The 20,738-nt window shown below is 36.9% G+C and overlaps 1 protein-coding gene across 2 annotated transcripts; it reads left to right on the plus strand.

Annotated features, from left to right (window-relative positions):
• On the plus strand, positions 9,574-14,670 carry LOC109225734 (chaperone protein dnaJ 49). Of its 2 annotated transcripts, none has more exons than XM_019390502.1 (3): positions 9,574-9,681; positions 11,808-12,993; positions 14,177-14,670. In XM_019390502.1, exon 2 carries the CDS (start codon positions 11,943-11,945, stop codon positions 12,990-12,992), a length of 1,050 nt encoding a protein of 349 aa, XP_019246047.1. In that variant the 5' UTR covers positions 9,574-9,681; positions 11,808-11,942; the 3' UTR covers position 12,993; positions 14,177-14,670. The 2 variants fall into 2 exon arrangements, with proteins under 2 accessions (XP_019246047.1, XP_019246057.1); XM_019390512.1 differs by having other exon boundaries at positions 14,190-14,670.

A 20,738-nucleotide genomic window follows, 5' to 3' on the forward strand; every position in this document is an offset into this window, starting at 1 on the left:
TTTGGGCTTCGTGCCGATTATTTGAATCCTTCAGGGATTGATATCACTGTTTTTGCATTACTTTGTGTATTATTTGATCTCGGTCCAAGGTTTTATATACTGTTTCACAAACTTAGCCACCTTTCTAAGATTTGAAAACTTAAATGATATTTTACTGACGTTTTGAGTTGAGAACTGTTATTTTACTATTGCCCAAGGGGCTTATGTGCATTTCTGGACTGAGGATGGATCGGGCTGCGCGCCGCAGCGGTGTGATATTGATATTGCGCTTGGGCTGTAGGAGCCCCTCCGGAGTCTGAACCCCCACAGTGAGCGCGGGTACCCAAATGGATCGAGCTGCGCGCCGCAGCGGTCATATGCATTGCATTGCATTCATGCATTGGTTCTTGTTTGTACTACGTGTCATGACATTCAGCACTCTCATATCACTGGCATCCATGCTACTTCTTGTATTGTTTACCAGACGCCCTGGTGTTAATTGTTTGTGGAGTGCTGTGCCCGAGGGGCTGACTTATGTGCGGACTTGCACTATCTGATTACGCATTCATTTGCTTGACTGTTGGAAAAAGATGTTTTCAAAAGAGGTTTTAAACTGAGCCAGATATTTTCTAAAGGATTTTCACGGTTTTACTGTTTTCTCAAAGAGTTGTACTGTCCTATATAGCATGATAGAGTGCTCTTACATGATTTCTTGCCTCTCAGTTATTATTTACTTTATTACTCACTGAGTTGGAAGTACTCACTTTACTCCCTGCACCTCGCGTGCAGTTGCAGGTATTGTTCACCCGGTAGCGGGTTATTAGCTGATTGAAGGTAGGGCTATTGTAGCTGAGCAAGGTGACCGCCAGCGTTCGCGGCACCGGATGTTGTCTTTTGATTTTCCAGAATTTTTCTTTATATATTATTATTGGCCCTGTAGTTGTGTTCAGGTTTCTTTAGATGCTCGTGACTTGTGACACCCCGATCGGGTTGTGTTGGGTTGTACATACTGGTTATTATTGTCGTAAGCTATATTCACCTATTCGTTTATGTTTAATAAATGTTAAAGAGGCGATTTGGGTTAGTTGGCTGGCCTTGTCTTCACGAGAGGCGCCATCACGACCGGGTTTGGAAATTGGGTCGTGACAGCTTTGCGTCGCGTAAGATTGAGTAGGAATAAATCAAAGGCATACGCCTCCAAGGGTCAAATCGCGCGATAAGGAATCAAGAAGGGAAGTACTCCTAACAGTCCTGCAGCCTCCCGAGGATAAGTATAAACGTCTCCGTACCGATCCGCGAGACTCTACTAGACTTGCTCATGACTCGTGAGACCCTAGGAACCTAGTGCTCTGATACCATGTTGTCACGATCCAAAATCCACTATGGGTCGTGATGGCGCCGGACATCGCTGTCAAGCAAGCCAACCAATTACTTAATTAAACTCCAATCTTAACAATTTTAAAAAACCAAGATTTTCCTTTAAATTTCATAAGTAAAAAGATAACTGCTTCAATTCAAATTAAATACTAGCAATCAATACAAAATATTTAAAAAGCATCCCAGAACCCGGTGTCACAAGCGTATGAGCATCTACAGATAAGGAAATAAAATACAATACAACATCCGTCCGGAATACAGTGGACAGAAAGAAAATACAATTTGCTGGAAGGGATTTTACTAGCTGCGGGCCGCCTCGAAATATGCAACTCACCTAGTCCCCGAATCATCCGTGCTGCTATGCCCAGTGGGCTGCTAGAGATAAATATACCTGTGCAACAAAAATGCACAGAAGTGTAGTATGAGTACGTAATCAACGTGTACTCAATGAGTATCCCGCCTAATCTCGAAGAAGTAGAGACGAGATGGTCAACTTCGACACTTACTAGAGGTCAATTGACAATATACTAAAAATGTGAGGAAATCATGGATTTATCTAGCAGTCCTAATTCACGAAGCCAGAAAACAGGTAAACTCCTTCAACAAATAATCAAGGAATTTCAAGGTTTACTCTTTATTATCTTATCAATTTATATCAAGCCACGAAGGGCACAATTCACATTTAACATTCTCAAGCAACAATATAACATGCGCAAATCACACCGAGGCGACGGCCCGATCCTACAGAAATAAACTGTGCACTTGCCGAGGGTCGACGGCGCGCAGATAGATGCATCTATTTAATCTGCCGAGGCGTTCGGCCTGTTCCATAAATAAACACATACCCTGCTCGCGAATCATGCATGCGACGCAGGTACACATAGAGATACATGCTCAACCAGTCAATTAAGAACTTATCGGGAATATTTATCCAAATAAAACAATTTCTCTTTTTAACAATTCAGGAAAAATGATGTTTAATCTCTTTTTAAATTCATTTGCTAACCCAAGGTGATTTAAGCAATTCAAGCTATCAATAGGTTCATAAATAATCCAAGTATAACATGCTTTTGGGCCCTAACTACCCGGACAATGGCATAATAGTAGCTACGCACGGACTCTCGTCACCTCGTGCGTACGTAGCCCCCGCAAATAGGAGCACATAATCAATTATTTCACCTACGGGGACAATTCCCTCTTACAAGGTTAGAAAGGAGACTCACCTCGCTCCGAAGATTCATAACCGGCATTCCTCGCCCTTCCGAAGACTCTAATTGATGCACCACGCTCCAAAACTAGCCAACGGTTACGCAAATCCATCAATATATGCTCAATTACTCATTACAATCTAATTTATAGAAATTCCTAACTCCGACCGAAAAGTTGACCAAAACGCCCACGTGCCCGGAATCCGAAATTTTTCGAAGATAAAGTTTACCCATAACATAAGGATCAAGATTATATAATTTTTACTCCATTCCCTAACAATTTTCGTGGTTAAATCTTATTTTTACCAAATTCTATGTTTTTCATCTAAAACCCTTGATTTTCCTTAATCTTCACATTAAATCTACCCATAATCCATGTATTTAACTATGATGTGTAGAAATTACTTACCTCTTCGATGATGATGAAATCCCTCCTCAAATGCTCTCAAAAATCGCCTAAGGCCAAGTGGGAAATGAGGGAAATGAGCTAAGTTTCAAATTAAATAATCTGGACACAACCCTCAGATGTCGCATTTGCGACAGGGGTCGACAGGGGTTTCGCAAATGCGAACCCCTCAGGCCTCGCAAAAGCGACACAAAACGTCGCAAATGCGAACTATGCCCCAGCCAGGACCTCGCAAATGCGAAGATCATAGCCTCGCAATTCCCATCCCCCGTTTCGCAATTGGGAACTCCCCCCCTGGAGCCCAGGCTCGCAAATGCGAGAATAAACTCGCAATTGCGAAGTCGCATTTGCGACCCATGCATCGCAATTGCGATCATACCAGTACCAGCAACCCAATTTCTTAGCAAATCACTCCGAAGCGATCCCGAATCTCACCCGAGCCCCCGGGGCTCCAAACTAAACACCCGCACAAGTCCAAAGTCATTGCACGGACTTGCTCGAAGCCTCAAATCACCTCAAACAATGCAAAAATCACGAGTCGACCTCCAATCCAAGCTTAATGAACCTTAAGATTTCAAACTTCTATTTCCGATGTTTAAACCTATCAAATCATGCCCGATTGACCTCAAATTTTGCGAACAAGTCATATTCGACATTACGGACCTATTCCAACTTCCGGAACCGGATTCCGACCCCGATATCAAAAAGTCAACTTCCGGTCAAACTTCTCAAAACCTTCAAATTTTCTATCTTTAGCCAAATGACTCCAAAATAACCTACAGACCTCCGAATTCACTTCCGATCGCGCTCCCAACTCCAGAATTACCATACGGAGCTATTCACAGACTCGGAATCCCAAACGGACATCGATAACACTGAAATGCACTCCAAGCCAAACTTATGAAATTTCTTCAAAAATGCTAACTTCCACAATAAGCGCCAAAACGCTCCCGGGTTATCCAACACCCGACCCGGGCATACGCCCAAGTCCGAAATCATCATACGAACCTGCTGGAACCTTCAGATCCCAATTTCGAGGTCGTTTACTCAAAATTCCAATCCTAGTTCATTCTTCCAACTTTAAGCTTCCGAAATGAGAATTCTCTTTCCAAATTAACTCTGGACTTCCCGAAATTCGATCCCGACCACGCGTACAAGCCATAATACCTGAAATGAAGCTGTTCATGGCCTCAGACTGCTGAACAATGCGCTAGAGCTCAAAACGACCGGTCGGGTCGTTACATGTAACATATTGATTAATTAAGTATTAACTAATAACTAATTCAGCCATGTGGCATAACCAGAAAAAACCACAAACAAATTATTTCTTAATTAATTAACACTAAATACTAAATCTAAATATTGGAAACTCACTATATAAAAGGGCAGCCCGGTGCCAGGAAACTTTACTATATAATAGATAAAAATATTACTAATAAATTTAAATAACTTAATAATTTCGAGTTGTAATTTCAAATAATATAAATATTTATATCAAGATTAAAAATTCACACATTGATCTATATTACACTAAAGGATATAAATGGATAATGATATTAAATAAAGAGGAAAGTTAATGAAGGTGTAAGCATTTTAATTTTATTAAATTTAGATTCAATAAAATAATTTGGACTATATTTTAACTTCAAGATATTAGTTCAAATAAATTTATTGGGCTAATATAAGTTGATTAGTTATATAAGTCCAATATATATGGATTAAATAAATAAGTGTTAATCCATTGGGTTAGCCCATTTAACTGGGCTAAAGTGATGAGCCCACTTCATTGAGCCCAAGATGTCATCTTTCCTCCCACAACTATAAATAGGGGTCTTCATAACCCAGAAAAGACACCAGAAGTATAAAAAGAAGCAAGAGAGAGCTCGTGGATCAAACGCCACAAATTTCTCTACAAGTTTCAAGCTTCAAGCAATCAAGTTCAAGTTCAAGAAATCAAGTTCAAGCTCAAGAAGGAAGAACAAATCAAGTTCAAGCTCAAGAACGAAGAACAAATCAAGGTTCAAAGAGTACGAGTTCAAATCAATGTTCGTGCTAGTTGAATTCAAGATCATCGTTCGTGGCAACAAATATAGATTCAAGATCAAGCTCGAAAGCCCTTGAATTTATTTACTATTGAAAAGATTAACAAGGCTCCAATTATGGAATAAATTTCTAATTTTCGAAATTAATATCTACCATAATTAATTACGAATTATTTCATTAAAAATTCGTAATTGCACTCCTTATTCAATTTCGAAATTCATCCATTAAATCTTATTTAACTCCCCATGTTAAGATTCATATACTAATCAATTAAATTAAATTACTGACGATTTAATTTATTGATTATTTCCTTTAGACTTTCGCTTAACTTATTTCATTTGTCGGATACAAAATCCACCAGCCAGGTTTACACATAAAAACTTATAAGCTTTCATAAAGGTGTATCATCGATCTCTAAATCGAGGCATGGATTCCATCCGTAAGCACGTAATTTTTGACCCGCCACGTCTTCAAGCTATATTAGTAGTTTCACATATTTTAAATATTTATTTTATTTGAGTTATTTTAATTTTTCTAGGATTCTAATATATTATCTTTATTTTTATTTTTATTCAGCCGGTTCTAGTATATATTTTTTAAATAAAAAAATACAAAAATATTTCCATTTCTATTGAGGTCATTAGTCCTAGAATCAGAGGAGTCATAGAGATTGTAACACTCAAATATTTGAAATAAAATACTACGATTGTTGCAATATTTTTCGGTCTTGATTTTAGTTTCTCGACGCAATTTATTGTCTACAGAAGGTCACATGAAAACATGACATACTATGTATTAGGTAACGTAATAGCAGTAGTCCATATCTATATATAATAAAAGGATATGCAAAGCCACCATATTAAACCAAGTATATATATAATATATAATAAAAGGAGAAACAAAGCCACCATATTAAGCCAAGTGGTATAACCATAAGATGACAAATGTAAGTATATATAATAAAAGGATATGCAAAGCCACCATATTAAACCAAGTATATATATCATTTATAATAAAAGGAGAAACAAAGCCATCATATTAAGCCAAGTGGTATAACCATAAGATGACAAATGTAAATTTTTAGGACAAAGCTCCAAAAAAGTTGGAGTATTAAATATAACAAAAAAATAAAAAGAAAAAAAACTGTCCATTCTAATTGGGGAGTAGTTTCGAATTGGAGTTTTAATATTATTTTAAAACAAAAAAAAAGGAAAATAAGAGAAAATAAAAAACTACCAATTTAATTGAGGAGTAGCTTCTTCTAATATATATATATATATATATATATATATATATATATATATATATATATATATATATATATATATATATATATATATATTATTGAGAAAGTAAAAGGAGGTTATTCAGTAGCCATCGCACCGCTTCCCCGAGAAGATAATCCGCTTTCCTAAAATCCCTACTTTATTGCTCTAGCTCTTGACTCATATGGCACTGAAATTGGATAGAAATAGCAATGTATCAGGGGCTGAGCGTACCTTCCACTCAGGAACAAGAATAACTCCTATTGGAAGAAGAGCGTTTACGATCAGAGCTAAAAGAGTGGGAGGGAATGAAATAGCAATAGCCGCTACTTCTGTCTGCTCTAACCACGCTGTGGAGTTGAACCACAGTTCTTCCTTACCTTTCGTGGTGAAATTCCACCACTACATTTTATGAAAAAGGTAGAGATGAATCCCCAAGAGCAGAAAGATCAGAAGGAAGTAGGCTCTTAGATAGGGCATTCCCGCTTAGCCCCTGGCTTACCTAAACCGCTGTTAGCATGTTAGCACGAGAGTGGATCGGGGAATCGAAAATGCTTCTTTGATTGTTGAGTAAGGAAGCGTAGCAGGCTTTTAACCGGAATAAGATAAAAGAAAAAAAAAAGACCATAGTAGATTTGTGTTCTGGACATTTGTGTTCTAGATCGTTTCGAGGGAACTACACGAGAAGTTTTTACCGAGACACCAGTCCTGTCAAGCGAATAGTCCTGTCAAGCAAACCCAAAACCTGAATCCCCCACGACCCTTAGCGCCCTTTTCGGCTACATTGGGTCTTTTCAATGGGACCTCTGGTTATGAAATCATAACCTGGGCATACTGCATGGATTCTATAGTCTCAACCTTAGGACCATCGGGTGATACAGTTGTTAACAGTAACAAAACATGTTCATAGTGGCTTAGTGTGCTTAAGCTCAACACAATATTATTTAACCTATCATTTAGGCTAAACGAATCCTAATATAATAGGAATTAACAAAAATTAGCAATACATGGATAAGCCGGGGTTGTGGCCAATAGAAGACCTTTTTTGAATTTTATTCAAAATTTTTATAAATAAAAACTATGTACAAGAGATGGTGTTCTTTCCAAAAGAGAAAACTTATGAAAGAAAATTTCTAAAAAGAAAAGCTCGTTCCTAACTAAATCCGATAGGATCCTTATATAATGGATCCTTTTGAATAAACAGTTATTTCCCTATATTTATTGATAAGGTGTGCCTAGGTTATTCTAATAATTTCAACTTTAAATAACGTGCCCGAACGTGATAAGGTAGACCTCTACTTTATTAAAGAATCTCTTTATAAAAGTTTTATGTCTTCATTACCCCAATAATTCAGAAGGTGAACCCTCTCATTCTTTTTCTTTACCTTTATTATTTTTTGTATTGCTGGAAGATTCTTCCATGATTGTCTTGAAGTGTTGTTGCAGATAAGCTTCAATATCAATTTCTTGAAGTGTTGTACATAATACAAATGGTATCAGAGCCATGTGAATGAGTAGTAATAGGTGCTAAGTTCAACACATAGTATCATAATGAATTTCATTAAGAAATAGGCTGCTATTAAAAACAGTAGCAAAGAGGAATACGATGTACCACAACAATTAGATCTTCTTAATAAATGGACGATTCTAAAGATTCAACCTAAGGTTTTATATATATATATATATATATATATATATATATATATATATATATATATATATATATATATATATATATTTGCTAAACTACTACCCAATTGTAGTATGTTAGCATTGTATATATCTTTTGATTCTCCAAAATACCCTTAGTATTTGTTGCCACCAAATTAAATTTAAGGAGTTTTTGAGATTCACATCAAAATTCCATCATTTCATCTCTAAAATTTAAACCTAACTTAGCAAAACCACGAATCTGTCCTCCCCATTGCTTTTTCCAGCGACTACTCAGGCTTATTTCTTATCCGGGAACTCTTCATCTTTATTCGAATGGATAGAATTATGAAAGCAAGAGTCATTCATCAAATACTGTCGAAGAATTTACACAAGCACAACATTCCATCATAATTTTTATTGGCCACCATTTCATGTGGAAGGATAAACCTAGAGAAGTACAATTATAATTTAGGTAAAGTTNTTCTTTGGTCCTGGCTTGTTCGAGAAAGAAAAAAAAGATGTTGCCGGCAAACAAAATTGGGAGGAGAAACTCGCTAGAAAAGTGGGAGGGAAAGTGAGGACCCAGATGTGAATTTCTTGGTAGTGTAAAAGTTCGATGGAAAAACAATAAAGTCCTCAGTTACAAGAAATGAAGATGTTTGTAAATGTATTTTGGAGAATCAAAAGATGTATAAAGTGCTAACCTACTACAACCATGTAGTAGGATAGCAAAACTCTCTCTATCTATCTATCTATCTATATATATATATATATATATATATATATATATATATATATATATATATAAGTAAAGTAATTATATGATGCCAAGTGGCACAACCATAAGATGATGTAGATTTTTAGGACAAAACTACAAAAAAGTTAGAGTTTTAAAATTATTTGATAAAAAACGAAAGTATATATAAAGAAATTACCTATTCAAATTTGGCAGTCGTTTCAGGTTGGAGTTTTAAGATAAATTTAAAATAAAAAATAAAAATAAAACACTACCAATTCAGCACAATTTTCTGGGTAATTTTCACGCGAAACTAGAATTTAATAAGTACACTTTTTGTTTAAATAAAAAAAAAGAAAAAATAAAAAAAAGATACAAAGAAATTAGCTTACCTAAAATTAACTATTCAGACGTAGGTAAGGGCTGATTCATGTTAGTTAATTTCTTAGTTTTTTTTATCATATTCTTTTTTTTTTTAAAATAAAAAGTCTATTTATTCATTAAAATCTAAACAATATTATTGACAGAATAAAATTTAAAATAAAATATATTTGAAGTATAATAAAATATAGTATTTCTTTTATTATATTAAAAGGAGATTAGCACAGAAAAATATTAAACAAAGTAATATGCTAGTAATAATTTTTTTTATACAGAACAAAAAAGTTATTCGATGACTATATAAGTCTCTTTTAATTTAGTAGAAATTTTATTATTGGATATATTGTATTGACAAATACCATGATTATTTGAAATTTATTAAAGCAATACGATTTGATACGTTGAAACAAGCTTGATCACTTAATTAATATTTTTTAGTATTGATGCCCACTGGTTGAGTGATGTGGCGCGTGTGAATTGGTTCGACTATAAAGACCTCAAATCTTCGCACCACTCTTCACATAGTTATCATTTTTACCTCTTGGCGACTCTCAAAAGAAGACGAAACACCAGTTTTCTTTTCTCCGTCTGCTCGCCCGTCGGTCGTTCTTCAGACATCATTTCCGATAGAAGGTGAGTTTTATTAATTTCCTAGTCGATATTCATTTGCAATTCAATTTCATACAATTCAAGCCCTAATTTTCAATATCTCATCGATATTTTTCGCTTCATTACATTTTTATATTTGAATTTGAGCAATTGGATAAGTATTTTCGTAATTAGGAAAATTGAATTTGCGATCGCGACTTTCTGTGTGTATTGTGATCCATAATAGAATAAACAATTTTTAGTGGATTTAATTCATTTATTGACAATTCAAGCTCTAATTTTCTGTATCTCTTCGATTTTTTATGCTTCATTACATGCTTGTGTGTGATTTTGAGTAATTGGTTGGTATTTTTGTAATTAGGAGAATTGAATTGCAATCGTTGCTTGTTTGTGTTTTCTGATAGAATGTGTATTTTCAGCGGATTTAGTTCATCTGTAGTAAAGTTATAAACAATTCAAGCCCTAATATTTAATATCTAGTTGATTTTTTGCTTCATTACACATTAGTCTGTGATAACTTCGAGTAACTATTAGTTATTTAGTAATCGGGTGTATTGAATTCAGTGTTGTCAAAGGCTCATTTAAGGCGCGCTTAAGGCTCATTTAAGGCGCGCTTAAGCCCTGAAGCTCAGAAAAGCTCAGGGAGGGTGCTTCGCCTCACTTGAGCTGTGCTTCAATGTAGGCGGACCGCAGACCACCAAGACGTGCCCCTTATTGCTCCTGAATTCTATCTTGAATGGAGCAATTCTAGACTACAAATATAATCGGCAAATAAGTGTATTAGTTGTTAAGGAAAATAATATGAATGATTGCGAGTTGTTTATTTCAAGAATAGGCTGTTACTTTTCTATTGAATTACATATATATTTTTATTTTTTTCTCGCATTGCGCCTTTTTAACTAAAGCCCACACTTAAATTGCGCTTTGCGCTTTAAGCCCCGATTGACCTAGAGCACTTTTTAGAGCTTTTCTCCTTCGACAACACTGATTGAATTGCAATCTCTGCTTCTGTGAGTATCACGGTTTCTGTTTGAATGTGTATTTTTCAGTGAATATGCATAGTTGCAAGACAATTCTAAACTATTCAAGCCTCTATGTGTCAATATTCCATCAATATTTTGCTTTATTACATGTTTTCTGGTGTGAATTTAGGTGTTTTAGTAATTATACAAATTGAATTGCGATCATTGCTTTTCTATGAGTATTGTGATTTATAGTAAATGTTTATTTTTCGTGGACGTTCGTTCATTTGCAGTGCAATTTTAGACAACTCAAGCTCTAATTTAATTCCCCCCCTCCCCCCCTCCAATTTTAATGATGTGATGTTGGACAGTGCCAAATCAGTGTTGTCAAAGGTGCGCTTAAAGCGCGCTTAAGCCCTAAAACGAGGCTCAGAACATGTTGAGCGCTTCACATTGCTTAGTGGGCGCTTTAGCCTTGTCATCAAGGCTCTAAGTCATATTTTTCCTTGCCAATGAGCGTAATACTGAAGAGGCAAACCTAAACAATTGATATTTCACTTTATTGTAAAAAAAAATTCAATTTCTTTATCTATATATTTGTTATTCATGCTTAAAATTATTAGTCTTGGACTACACATGCATATTTGTCTTTTTTTCTGCAGTTGCGTCTTTCTTCATTAAAGCCCACGCTTTATTTGCGCTTTGCGCTTAAAGCCCCGATGTACCTTAGAGCTTTTTTGCGCTTTTCGCTTTTGATAACACTGTGCCAAATTGCTTAATTTTGATTTGTTAGGTGTCTTGTTAATTAGGTAAATTGAATTGCGGTTGCTTCTCTGTGAATATTGTGATGTGGTTGTATAATGTCTATTTTTCAGTGGTTATTCGTTCATTTGTGATACAATTCCACGTGTTTCAAGTTCTAATTGTTACATCTCGTAATATTTTCAGATTTTATGTTATTGATCAACACTATTGTGCTTCATTACTTGCTTGTCTGTTAATTTTGGAGCAGTTTGTTATGTTTATTGGTAGTCAGGTGAATTGTTCATCACTTCTCTGTGTGTCTCATGATCTCTAGTAGATTGCGTGTTTTTTGTCTTGATTGATAGATATTAACTTATACTGTAAAATGCTCATTGCATGTTTATGTGTGATAATTTTGAGTTTGTTTGGTATTTTGGTAATCAGGTGAATCGACATTGCGATTGCTTTTTTCTCTGGGTGTATTGTGATCCATAGAAGATTGTGTTTCTGTTTCAGTGCCGAAATTCAGTTTAAGGTTTCTTGTCGAGTTGAGTTGAAGTTGTTGATTTGAACGATAAGATGGATAGTAACAAGGATGAGGCTTTAAAATGCATTGGTATTGCCAAGGATGCAATTGCATCTGGCAATAAGCAGAGAGCGCTCAAGTTTATTAGAATTGCACGGCGCCTTAACAGTAATTTATCTGTAGAAGATCTTTTGGCTGCTTGTGAAAATCTGGAGTCGTCAGCTGCTGGGTCCTCAAGTGAGGTTAGAAATGTTGAAAATGTGAATAATGTCACGAGTCGTGTCAAGTCTGATGATGTATCTGACGGGGAGAGGAACTATACAGAAGAACACGTGCAGTTGATTAGGCAAATTAAGACTAAGAAGGACTATTACGCTATTCTTGGTCTAGAGAAGGGTAGTTCAGTTGAGGAGATCAGGAAAGCATACAGAAAACTGTCATTGAAAGTTCATCCTGACAAAAATAAGGCTCCGGGCTCTGAAGAGGCGTTTAAGAAAGTCTCTAAGGCGTTTAAGTGTTTGAGTGATGATGATTCCAGGAGGCAGTATGACCAGACTGGTTTGGCTGAGGAATTTGAGTATAATCAGCAGCATAATGTTAGACGCAGGAGGAGAACTGGGCACAGCTATTATGATGATGATTTTGATCCTGACGAGATTTTCAGGGCATTTTTTGGTCGTTCTGATATGTTTAGGACATCTCATGTTTACAGGACAAGAACAAATGCTGCTCCACAGAGAGAGGATTTAGGTTCCACTGGGCCTAACTTGCTTCTCCTCCTTCAGTTATTACCATTTTTGCTTATCATCTTACTTGCTTATCTTCCTTTCTCGGAGCCTGAGTATTCTTTGCAGAAGAACTACCAATATCAGTTTAGGAAGATTACAGAAGAACATGGAGTAGAATATTTTGTTAAATCGCCTGAATTTGATCAGAAATATCCTCTTGATAGTCCTGCTCGAGAAAACATTGAAGACCATGTTATCAGGGATTACAAAAATATGCTTGGTCGTTACTGTCATATAGAACTCCAAAGGCGACAATGGAACAGGAAGTACCCAACTCCTCACTGTGACAGGCTTCAAACGTTTGGAGTAGCATGAGGTTAGCCAAGTTTCATTTCATTTCTTATGTATTACTTTTTCTGATTCAAAAACCTTTGCTGCTGTACGGAGTTTTAGCGACTTCACAAAATATGTGTTAATTCTGGGAAGCTTTATGTCATCATTAGGACCTAGAGAAATTTATGTGTATGTCATCCAAAAGGAAGACATGTTGGAGGGATACTCTGGGCAGTTACAATTATAGTCGTTCGTCTCTATCCTGAATGCTTGAAAGATATGAAACTTTGAGGTTTTGATGTATTACTTAGTGTTTCCAAGGCTTGCCGTCTTGCTAAAGATGCATCTTTTGCAATTCTAGCGCAAATGCTCAACAACCTTGTTTCCCATGCATCTCTGATTGATATACATGAATTTAAATAAAGGCCCTTTCCAATTTAAACTATTTCAAATTCTTTTAGTGTGAAAATTGGCCAAAAATGGTGTGATTCCCTTATTTGAGATATTGCTGCAATCTAAGTTGCTCGGACTCTTTACTTTTGGTGCCGCACCCGTGTTGACACGACGTTGGTGTGGGATCCATACGGGATCTGGCCAACCGATTTTGGGTACTTTGACCAAAATCAACGGAGAAATCTAGGGACAGATACATTGATTTTTGAAATCATAACAAATGTTAGGGTGAAATTGAAGAAAATAGAATACTTTGTATAAAAAGTTTCTAATGTTATTTTCCTTTTATCTCCTCAGATTCTCCTCTTGATCAAAATTTCTCCTTCTTGGAATACCTTATAAGTTTTCCTTATAATGTTTCATAATTTAGACATATTTTATACCTCTGTTTTTAGATATTTTAATTACTTTTAGCCGAATCCCCGCGCACCCATATCCGTACTTGGATCCGCATCCCGAATCTTAAAATTTAGATCATGAAGAATCTGACTTCTAGATCCGCACGTGAGTTGAGCAACTTAGGTTGCAATTACTGTAATGCACATATCTCGTTAAATTTTTTCCATTCTGAAGGTTTTCCCAAATACTAGTAGCAACCTGGCAGCAGTTATCTGGATGGATAGAATTGTAGTTCAACTATTTTCCTGTGTAAATTGTAAGTCAAAGCATGATAGTAATTCATGTAAACATGTCTGGTATACACAAGATCTAATGCTCGAATTTTATCTTGGACTGTTGTAATGTTGATGCTTTTTGCTCTACTGATCTTCAAGGTCTGTTCACTAGATGGATGGAGCTTTCAGGTGCTAGTTGAGCATTTTTGTATACCCTGAAGAAAGAGTCTTGGCAGATAAGGCAAGTATTGAAGCTTCATTTCCGCCAGTTATGACCAGCCATCGTTCTCATCTTGCTATGGATGTCTATTCGCTTGACAACACAGAAAGACTTGAGGCTGCTTGACACCTTATTAAACTTTTCATTTAGCAGTATTGTTATTTTTGCAGTGGTCGGGTACTTCATCTATTAATAGCTTCTGCAACCTGCTAACACAGCTGGTAGTCATAGGAAACTGAAGGAATGCAATATATAATGAAATAAGCCTGGAAAGTTTTCCGGGGCTTGGATTACCTTGCTTTTGGAGAGAAACCTTGTTATTTTGTGTACTTGCTAGTCATGCATATCCAGGCTGTTAAACTGTATGATGAGTGAAAATACACACGCAAAGCTTTAATGGAGTTCTTGATTTATTTATTTGTTGTAGAAGCTAGCCAATGCCCCTCTTGGTTTGTATTCACAAATATGAACTTTATTACCCAAATAAGAGTGCAGGAATCATGCGCCTTGCCATTTACGAGGAAGATTATGACCTGGTGTTAGCTCAATAACGCACCTAATTGATATTGTTGAAACTCATGCTGTACTTGATGTGTTTCTAATTGTTCCTAAATTCTTCAGAGTGAGACAAAGGTTTTGGTCACAAGACCATGGAGCATGTTGAAGGCAACTTTAACTGCTTCCGCCTGCAGAAATATCAAAGTTTAGCTTCTAGCTCGTGGTATGTGCTGAAAGATCGTTGAACCTGTACAGTATCTAGGTACTATGAGCCTTGGAAAAGTGCGGTTATACCTGCGTGTATATTCGGTATAACTACCTAGCTACAACCTTGAAATCTAGGTGGAATATTATATTGAATTCAAGTGTCAACGCGTAAAAGATCGAGCTCGTCTCCTAATCCTAGCAGTGGTGAGGATGAAGATTTGTATACACTTTTAAAGTGCAATGAAACACTGGTCGCAAGGTTTTAGATGAAATGAATCTTGCTTCTCACGTAAAAGATCGAGATGAACCGGATCGAACACGGCCGAGTTCATCCTAACTCGCCACTGACTTAGTGTCTCGTGCCGCTCAACTCGGTCCGCACCTTCACAAGCCACCACGTTACATATCTGTCTCCCCAAATACACCTAAGACATAACCAAATCTTGATTGTTAATAATCGGCTGAGTCAACCCAGTGGATGATGATGATACTGAACTCTAACAAATCAAACATTGTTGAATAAATAATGTAATGCCTCGTTAAACCCGTCCAAAAAAACTAGCGTCATGATTCGCTTCTTGTCAATCGTCACGATTCATTTGTTTGATGGATTTCAACACTTTTTCTACAGCCCTAGGTCTTGCTAATAATCTGTGCAGCTCGAAAACAGAATTAACAGCCACCACTTCTGTTTCAGTACTTGACCTTAGATCCAGAACCTCAGCATCAAGATCTGCTAATGAGTTTGTTACAAATCCCCGAAATTCGAATTCGACCCCAATAGTTCCCGCTAATTGCGCTAACTTCCACCCAACTTGTTGCAAAGCGTAAGTGTTATCTGGCTATGGAGGTCCAATTCCAGTAAGCCTAAATGCTGGACGTAAAGCTAAAGCTTGAATAAGTGCTGACCATTGCATACCTTGAATTCTTTGATTTTTGTTTTAATAGAAATGTCAACAGCTTCTTAATTATAAATTTCTATACAAAATAGTCTATACACGTTGGAATAGATAAGGTTAAGCTAAAAAAATAATATATGCACTTTTATACATCATACAACAGTCTATACACGTTGGATAGGTAAAAGTGCTCGGGATACAAAATATATACAATATACTGTCACTAGACAAAATATATATAATAGACTGTCACTATACAAAGTATATACAAAATAGACTGTCATTATACAAAAAAATATACTAAATAGACTGTCACTATACAAAATGTACAAAGTAGACTGTCATTATAAAAAAAAAATATACTAAATAGACTGCCACTATACAAAATATATGCGAATAGACTGTCACTATACAAAAAAATATACTAAATAGACTATCACTATATAGTTTATATACAATAGACTGTCACTATACAAAAAAAAAGTATGCATAATAGACTGTCACTATACAAAAAAATATACAAAATAGACCGTCGCTATACAAAAAATATACTAAATAGATTGTCACTATACAAAAAATATACAAAATAAACTGTCACTGTACAAAAAATATATAAAATAGACTGTCACTATACAAAAAATATACAAAATAGACATTTTAGACTATTAAATGTAGAGGAATTTTCAGAAACCACTATTGTTTAGTGGCTATTAACTTCCTATAGCTAACATATGCATAATTACTTCCTATAGCTACTATTCAGTTGTTACGATAGTGTATTCGATGTATTCCCGCTACTGTATTCATGAATACAGTAGCAAAAGTCGCCTAAAAATAGGGGGTTACAGCTATACGCGATTGTATTCACATTTATTCGTGCCATGTATTCATGAATACAGTAACGACAATCACCTTAAAAATAGGTCTATCTAGCTGTCTAATAACGGAAATACGATCAATTAGCGTGATACACTCCTAATATAACTCAACAAAATCAATTCTAACATGCCTCCTTATCAACCCAATTAATTAGAATGATTTTTTAGTTGTATATACTGTTGTATTTAACTTTTGTATTTTGTGTGTTTCAATATTTGTTTTTTTATTGTTGCATTCATTAGATTCAATGTTTGTATTTACTGTATTCACTATTTTGTATTCAGTGTATTCAAATGTATTTGTACAATATTTTAGTTATTCCTAATACATGTTATTACTACTATATTCAGTATATTCATTGGTTGTATTCACTGTATTTTTATTTGTATTCAGTGTATTTTACTATATTTTACTGTATTTTAAAAGTAAATGTATTCATTATTTATATTCTGTTCCATTTCAATGTTTGTATTCAGTGTATTTCAATATTTATATCCTGTATTCAGCTGTATTAAAAAATACAGACCTTCGAAATACATAAATATAGGGAAAAAATATATATATTTATATAAAAATACAATGTGTTTGAGTGAATTTGTACAGAATACAATGTATTTGTATCATTGTATGTGACTAAATAACAAAGAAGAGAAGAAAGTTCGTCGGAGATGGCGTTTTCCAGCAAAGAATAGAAGAAAGTTCGTCGGATCTATTTACCCTCAAATCGGATAACAATTGAATCTATAAGTATTTTTAAGGATACGTGGGTTAATTTGACACAAAGCGATAAATTGAATTATAAATGAAGCGAGCAATAATAAAGTAAATTCAAATCGTATGACTTGAACAGTTATAGCCTTGAAAAGTAAGTCTCACTCGAACTGGATGTAATTCAAATGATAACAGATACAGAAGAACAGTAGCTTGCAGGAAGAAAATTATATTATAATGCTTTGGGATGCGTGTTACAATGTGTTTTACAAATAATCAGACCCCTTTATATAGTATGGGAATCCTACTTTAGGTACAATTCTATAAAAGGCAAAAAAATTCCATGATTTGCTAACTAGCCGGTTCCTCATCGATACATGCCGAGATTTCCGTCGTGATACCCAACTGGTTACGGATATTTCACCTTCCATTATTCGGTTTGGAAATGTTTCTTCGAGCTCATTCGGGATCAGAGTTGATTTTGGGGTCACGAATTCGATGTCCTCGAGGACGGGCACTCTGACCTCGTATCTTGGTTCGGTGGACCCGGGGTCGACCTTCAACCCATCGCATTTCAATCCCGATCTGTCGTGTAATAGAAAGGCCCGATTTCGACCGTATACAGATAGTCCCCTTATTTTTTGGAGAGTAAACGACAAGAAACGATATGAGTCCCCGATTTTCGCCTCGATACTCTGCGTCAGAAACGACAAAATGAACGAAACATCTCGTCAGTCACGTCTTAAGGGCATTAATGCTCGTCAGTTGCTGGTCTTGCCACTCCTGGTTTTGAACCGTCATTTTGAAAACTATAAATACCTCATTCTTCATCCATTCAAACTTTACATTCAAACCTTCTCTACTTTTGTTCTTAAGAATCTTTGCATTTCATAGCACTTGTGCCCAGATTTCTTGAGCTCTTTATGAGAACTCTTGCTTGCCTTCACTCCAAATCGTCAAGCATACCCTTTTCACTTCCTCTCCTTCATCTTGTACCCTTCATTTGAAGAGAAAAATGACGAAAACTTCTAAGATAGTTTCTCAAAGAATTTGCTTTTTCTTCATGGCCGGCCGGCGAGGAACCAACGACAGAACCTCCTCTTGACGCATTTATCCCTGGCGGGTGCTTGGTGACCGCCGACTTCAAAGTTGAAAAACCTTCACCTGTTCTGGGCCGGGGCGAGAAAGTATCAAGGTATATTTGCTTAATCACCGAAGAGACCCTCCCTACAGTCATAAGGAATGCAACTGGACCGGAAAGGACTTGGTGGTTCCCGGGCCCGAAGAAGATATCACTACCCACGTTAACGGATACTCAAGTGTTTACACTTACCCCTTTATTTTGGGCCCGTTAGACCTGGTGATCATTCAATTTTGTAAAAGGTATGAGGTGTGCCTTGGTCAGATCTACCCCTCATTCTGGATGATAGTTATTCTTCTCCGATCCTTCGTGAGCAAGATTAACAGATGCCATTCACCGTTGACCATCTGATGCGCCTATATAGTCCCTGAATTTTTTGGGGAGGGGGGCTGATTAAACTCGCACGCTGGGCCTCTAAAGCCCTGTTCTCGAGTATCGATGAAGACCGAGACCGAGGTTCGCTAGGCCAATTTTTCCGAGTGAGGACCTCGGACCTGATCTCGGTCAAGGACATGCCGTTCCCCGAGGAGTGAAACACAAAACGTAAGTAAAGTTCCGGTTTTCCAAAATTTTATTTTTACTCTATTTTTCTCCTTTCTTATCGATGTTCGGTGTCGACGCAGCCATTGGTCAAGTTCTGCATGTGGTTCCTCGACTCAAGGAATGATTTAAGGACATTGTCTCACAGAAAATGTATTTCGAACGCGATTGGCGCGAATTTTCGAAGGGCCGGTGGGAGGCCCGTTCTCCCGGTGAGATTACTTTCTTGAGTGACCAGCACTTGGACCCCCTTTATGATGTTGATTTCTTACTTATTTCTTTTTTTCTTTTGCAGTCCTTTCCAAGGATATCGTCACGAGGCCTCCAACAAGTGATGAGGACAGCCCCGCTGAGTCCCCTGCTCTGAGTCAGGAGAAGAAGAAGAGAAGGGCTCCGAGTCCTCCGAACTCGGAGAAGATAAAATCAAAAAGGAGGTTGGTGCGAAAATCCAAGGAAAGCACCAGCGCTCGAGATCTCCCATCGGACTCAATCCACCGGCTGAGGGATGAGTCCAAATAAGAAGAAGAAAATTCCGAGCTGGTGGCTCCCATGCGAGGAAACATCGTATTGCCTCAAACTAGGGGGTTGTTGATGAGGCAGTGGCCGAGGCCTCCAAACCAGAGAGGGGCGCAGCCGTTTTGCCCCAAGTTAGGGAGGCCGACACAGAGACTGTGGCTGGTGCTTCTCGGGCAGAGGACAATGCCCCAAAGGATGGACTTGGGGTGATAGACCTCTCCGAGTCGCCTTTATTTACCAACTCCATGATCCACGATCCCCAAGTGCTAAAATGATGCCCAAATAAGGGGCCCCAAGGGGTGGTAGACTCCTTCCACAACTTCTTTGAGGATTTGTACTCTACCGTTTCGGAAAACGTCACCAGGTTGGATGACTTACCGGTACCAAAGAAGAGTCCGTCTTCGGGGACCAGCGGGCCTTTTTCGAGCCCAAAACTAGTAAATTGGCTCCCAGCTTCGAGTGCAGATCCTGACCGGAAGCGGTAAGTTATTATGTCTATTCCGGAGGATGCCCGGGTTCTCTCTGCCCCCGTGGGGGTTGCAAGTTATCTTCGGTCCTTGGTGACCGAAGAGGATCAAGATTAGATGAACGAGGTGGACGCCCCCTGTGATGTTTTATACTTCAATACCACACAAGAGGGGGGGTGATTTCTGTGGTGTCCAATTTTCGCTTAACCTGATTATAGAAGGACCTGGTTCTTCTATGTGTTCCAACTACTACTGTTGCGGAATAATAAGTACAGAAATTAAAGAACACAAGTATTTTTACGTGGAAAACACCCTGCTCAAAGGGTGAAAATACCACGACCTACTAATCAGTAGGATTTTCCCAACGCTTCACTAAATTACTGAGCCAAAACAGCATTTACAAAACTCTTTGTAAACCTAAGGATTACCTCTAATCCCGTTGTAGCACACAACCTCAATTGTTGCGACAACTTCAAGTTAACTCTAATTTGAATACTCAAAGTACCTATTACAATTGCTTCTAGATAAAGCTGAAAAGTACAATATGAAAACACCTACTACAATTGAACTAGAAATAAAGAAAGACACATAAAACTCTTTATGGAGCTCGTTCTTCAATCTGGTTCATGTAACTTCAGGTTTG

Source organism: Nicotiana attenuata, chromosome 1 (genome assembly GCF_001879085.1).
Source record: "Nicotiana attenuata strain UT chromosome 1, NIATTr2, whole genome shotgun sequence".
Lineage (NCBI taxonomy): Eukaryota > Viridiplantae > Streptophyta > Magnoliopsida > Solanales > Solanaceae > Nicotiana > Nicotiana attenuata.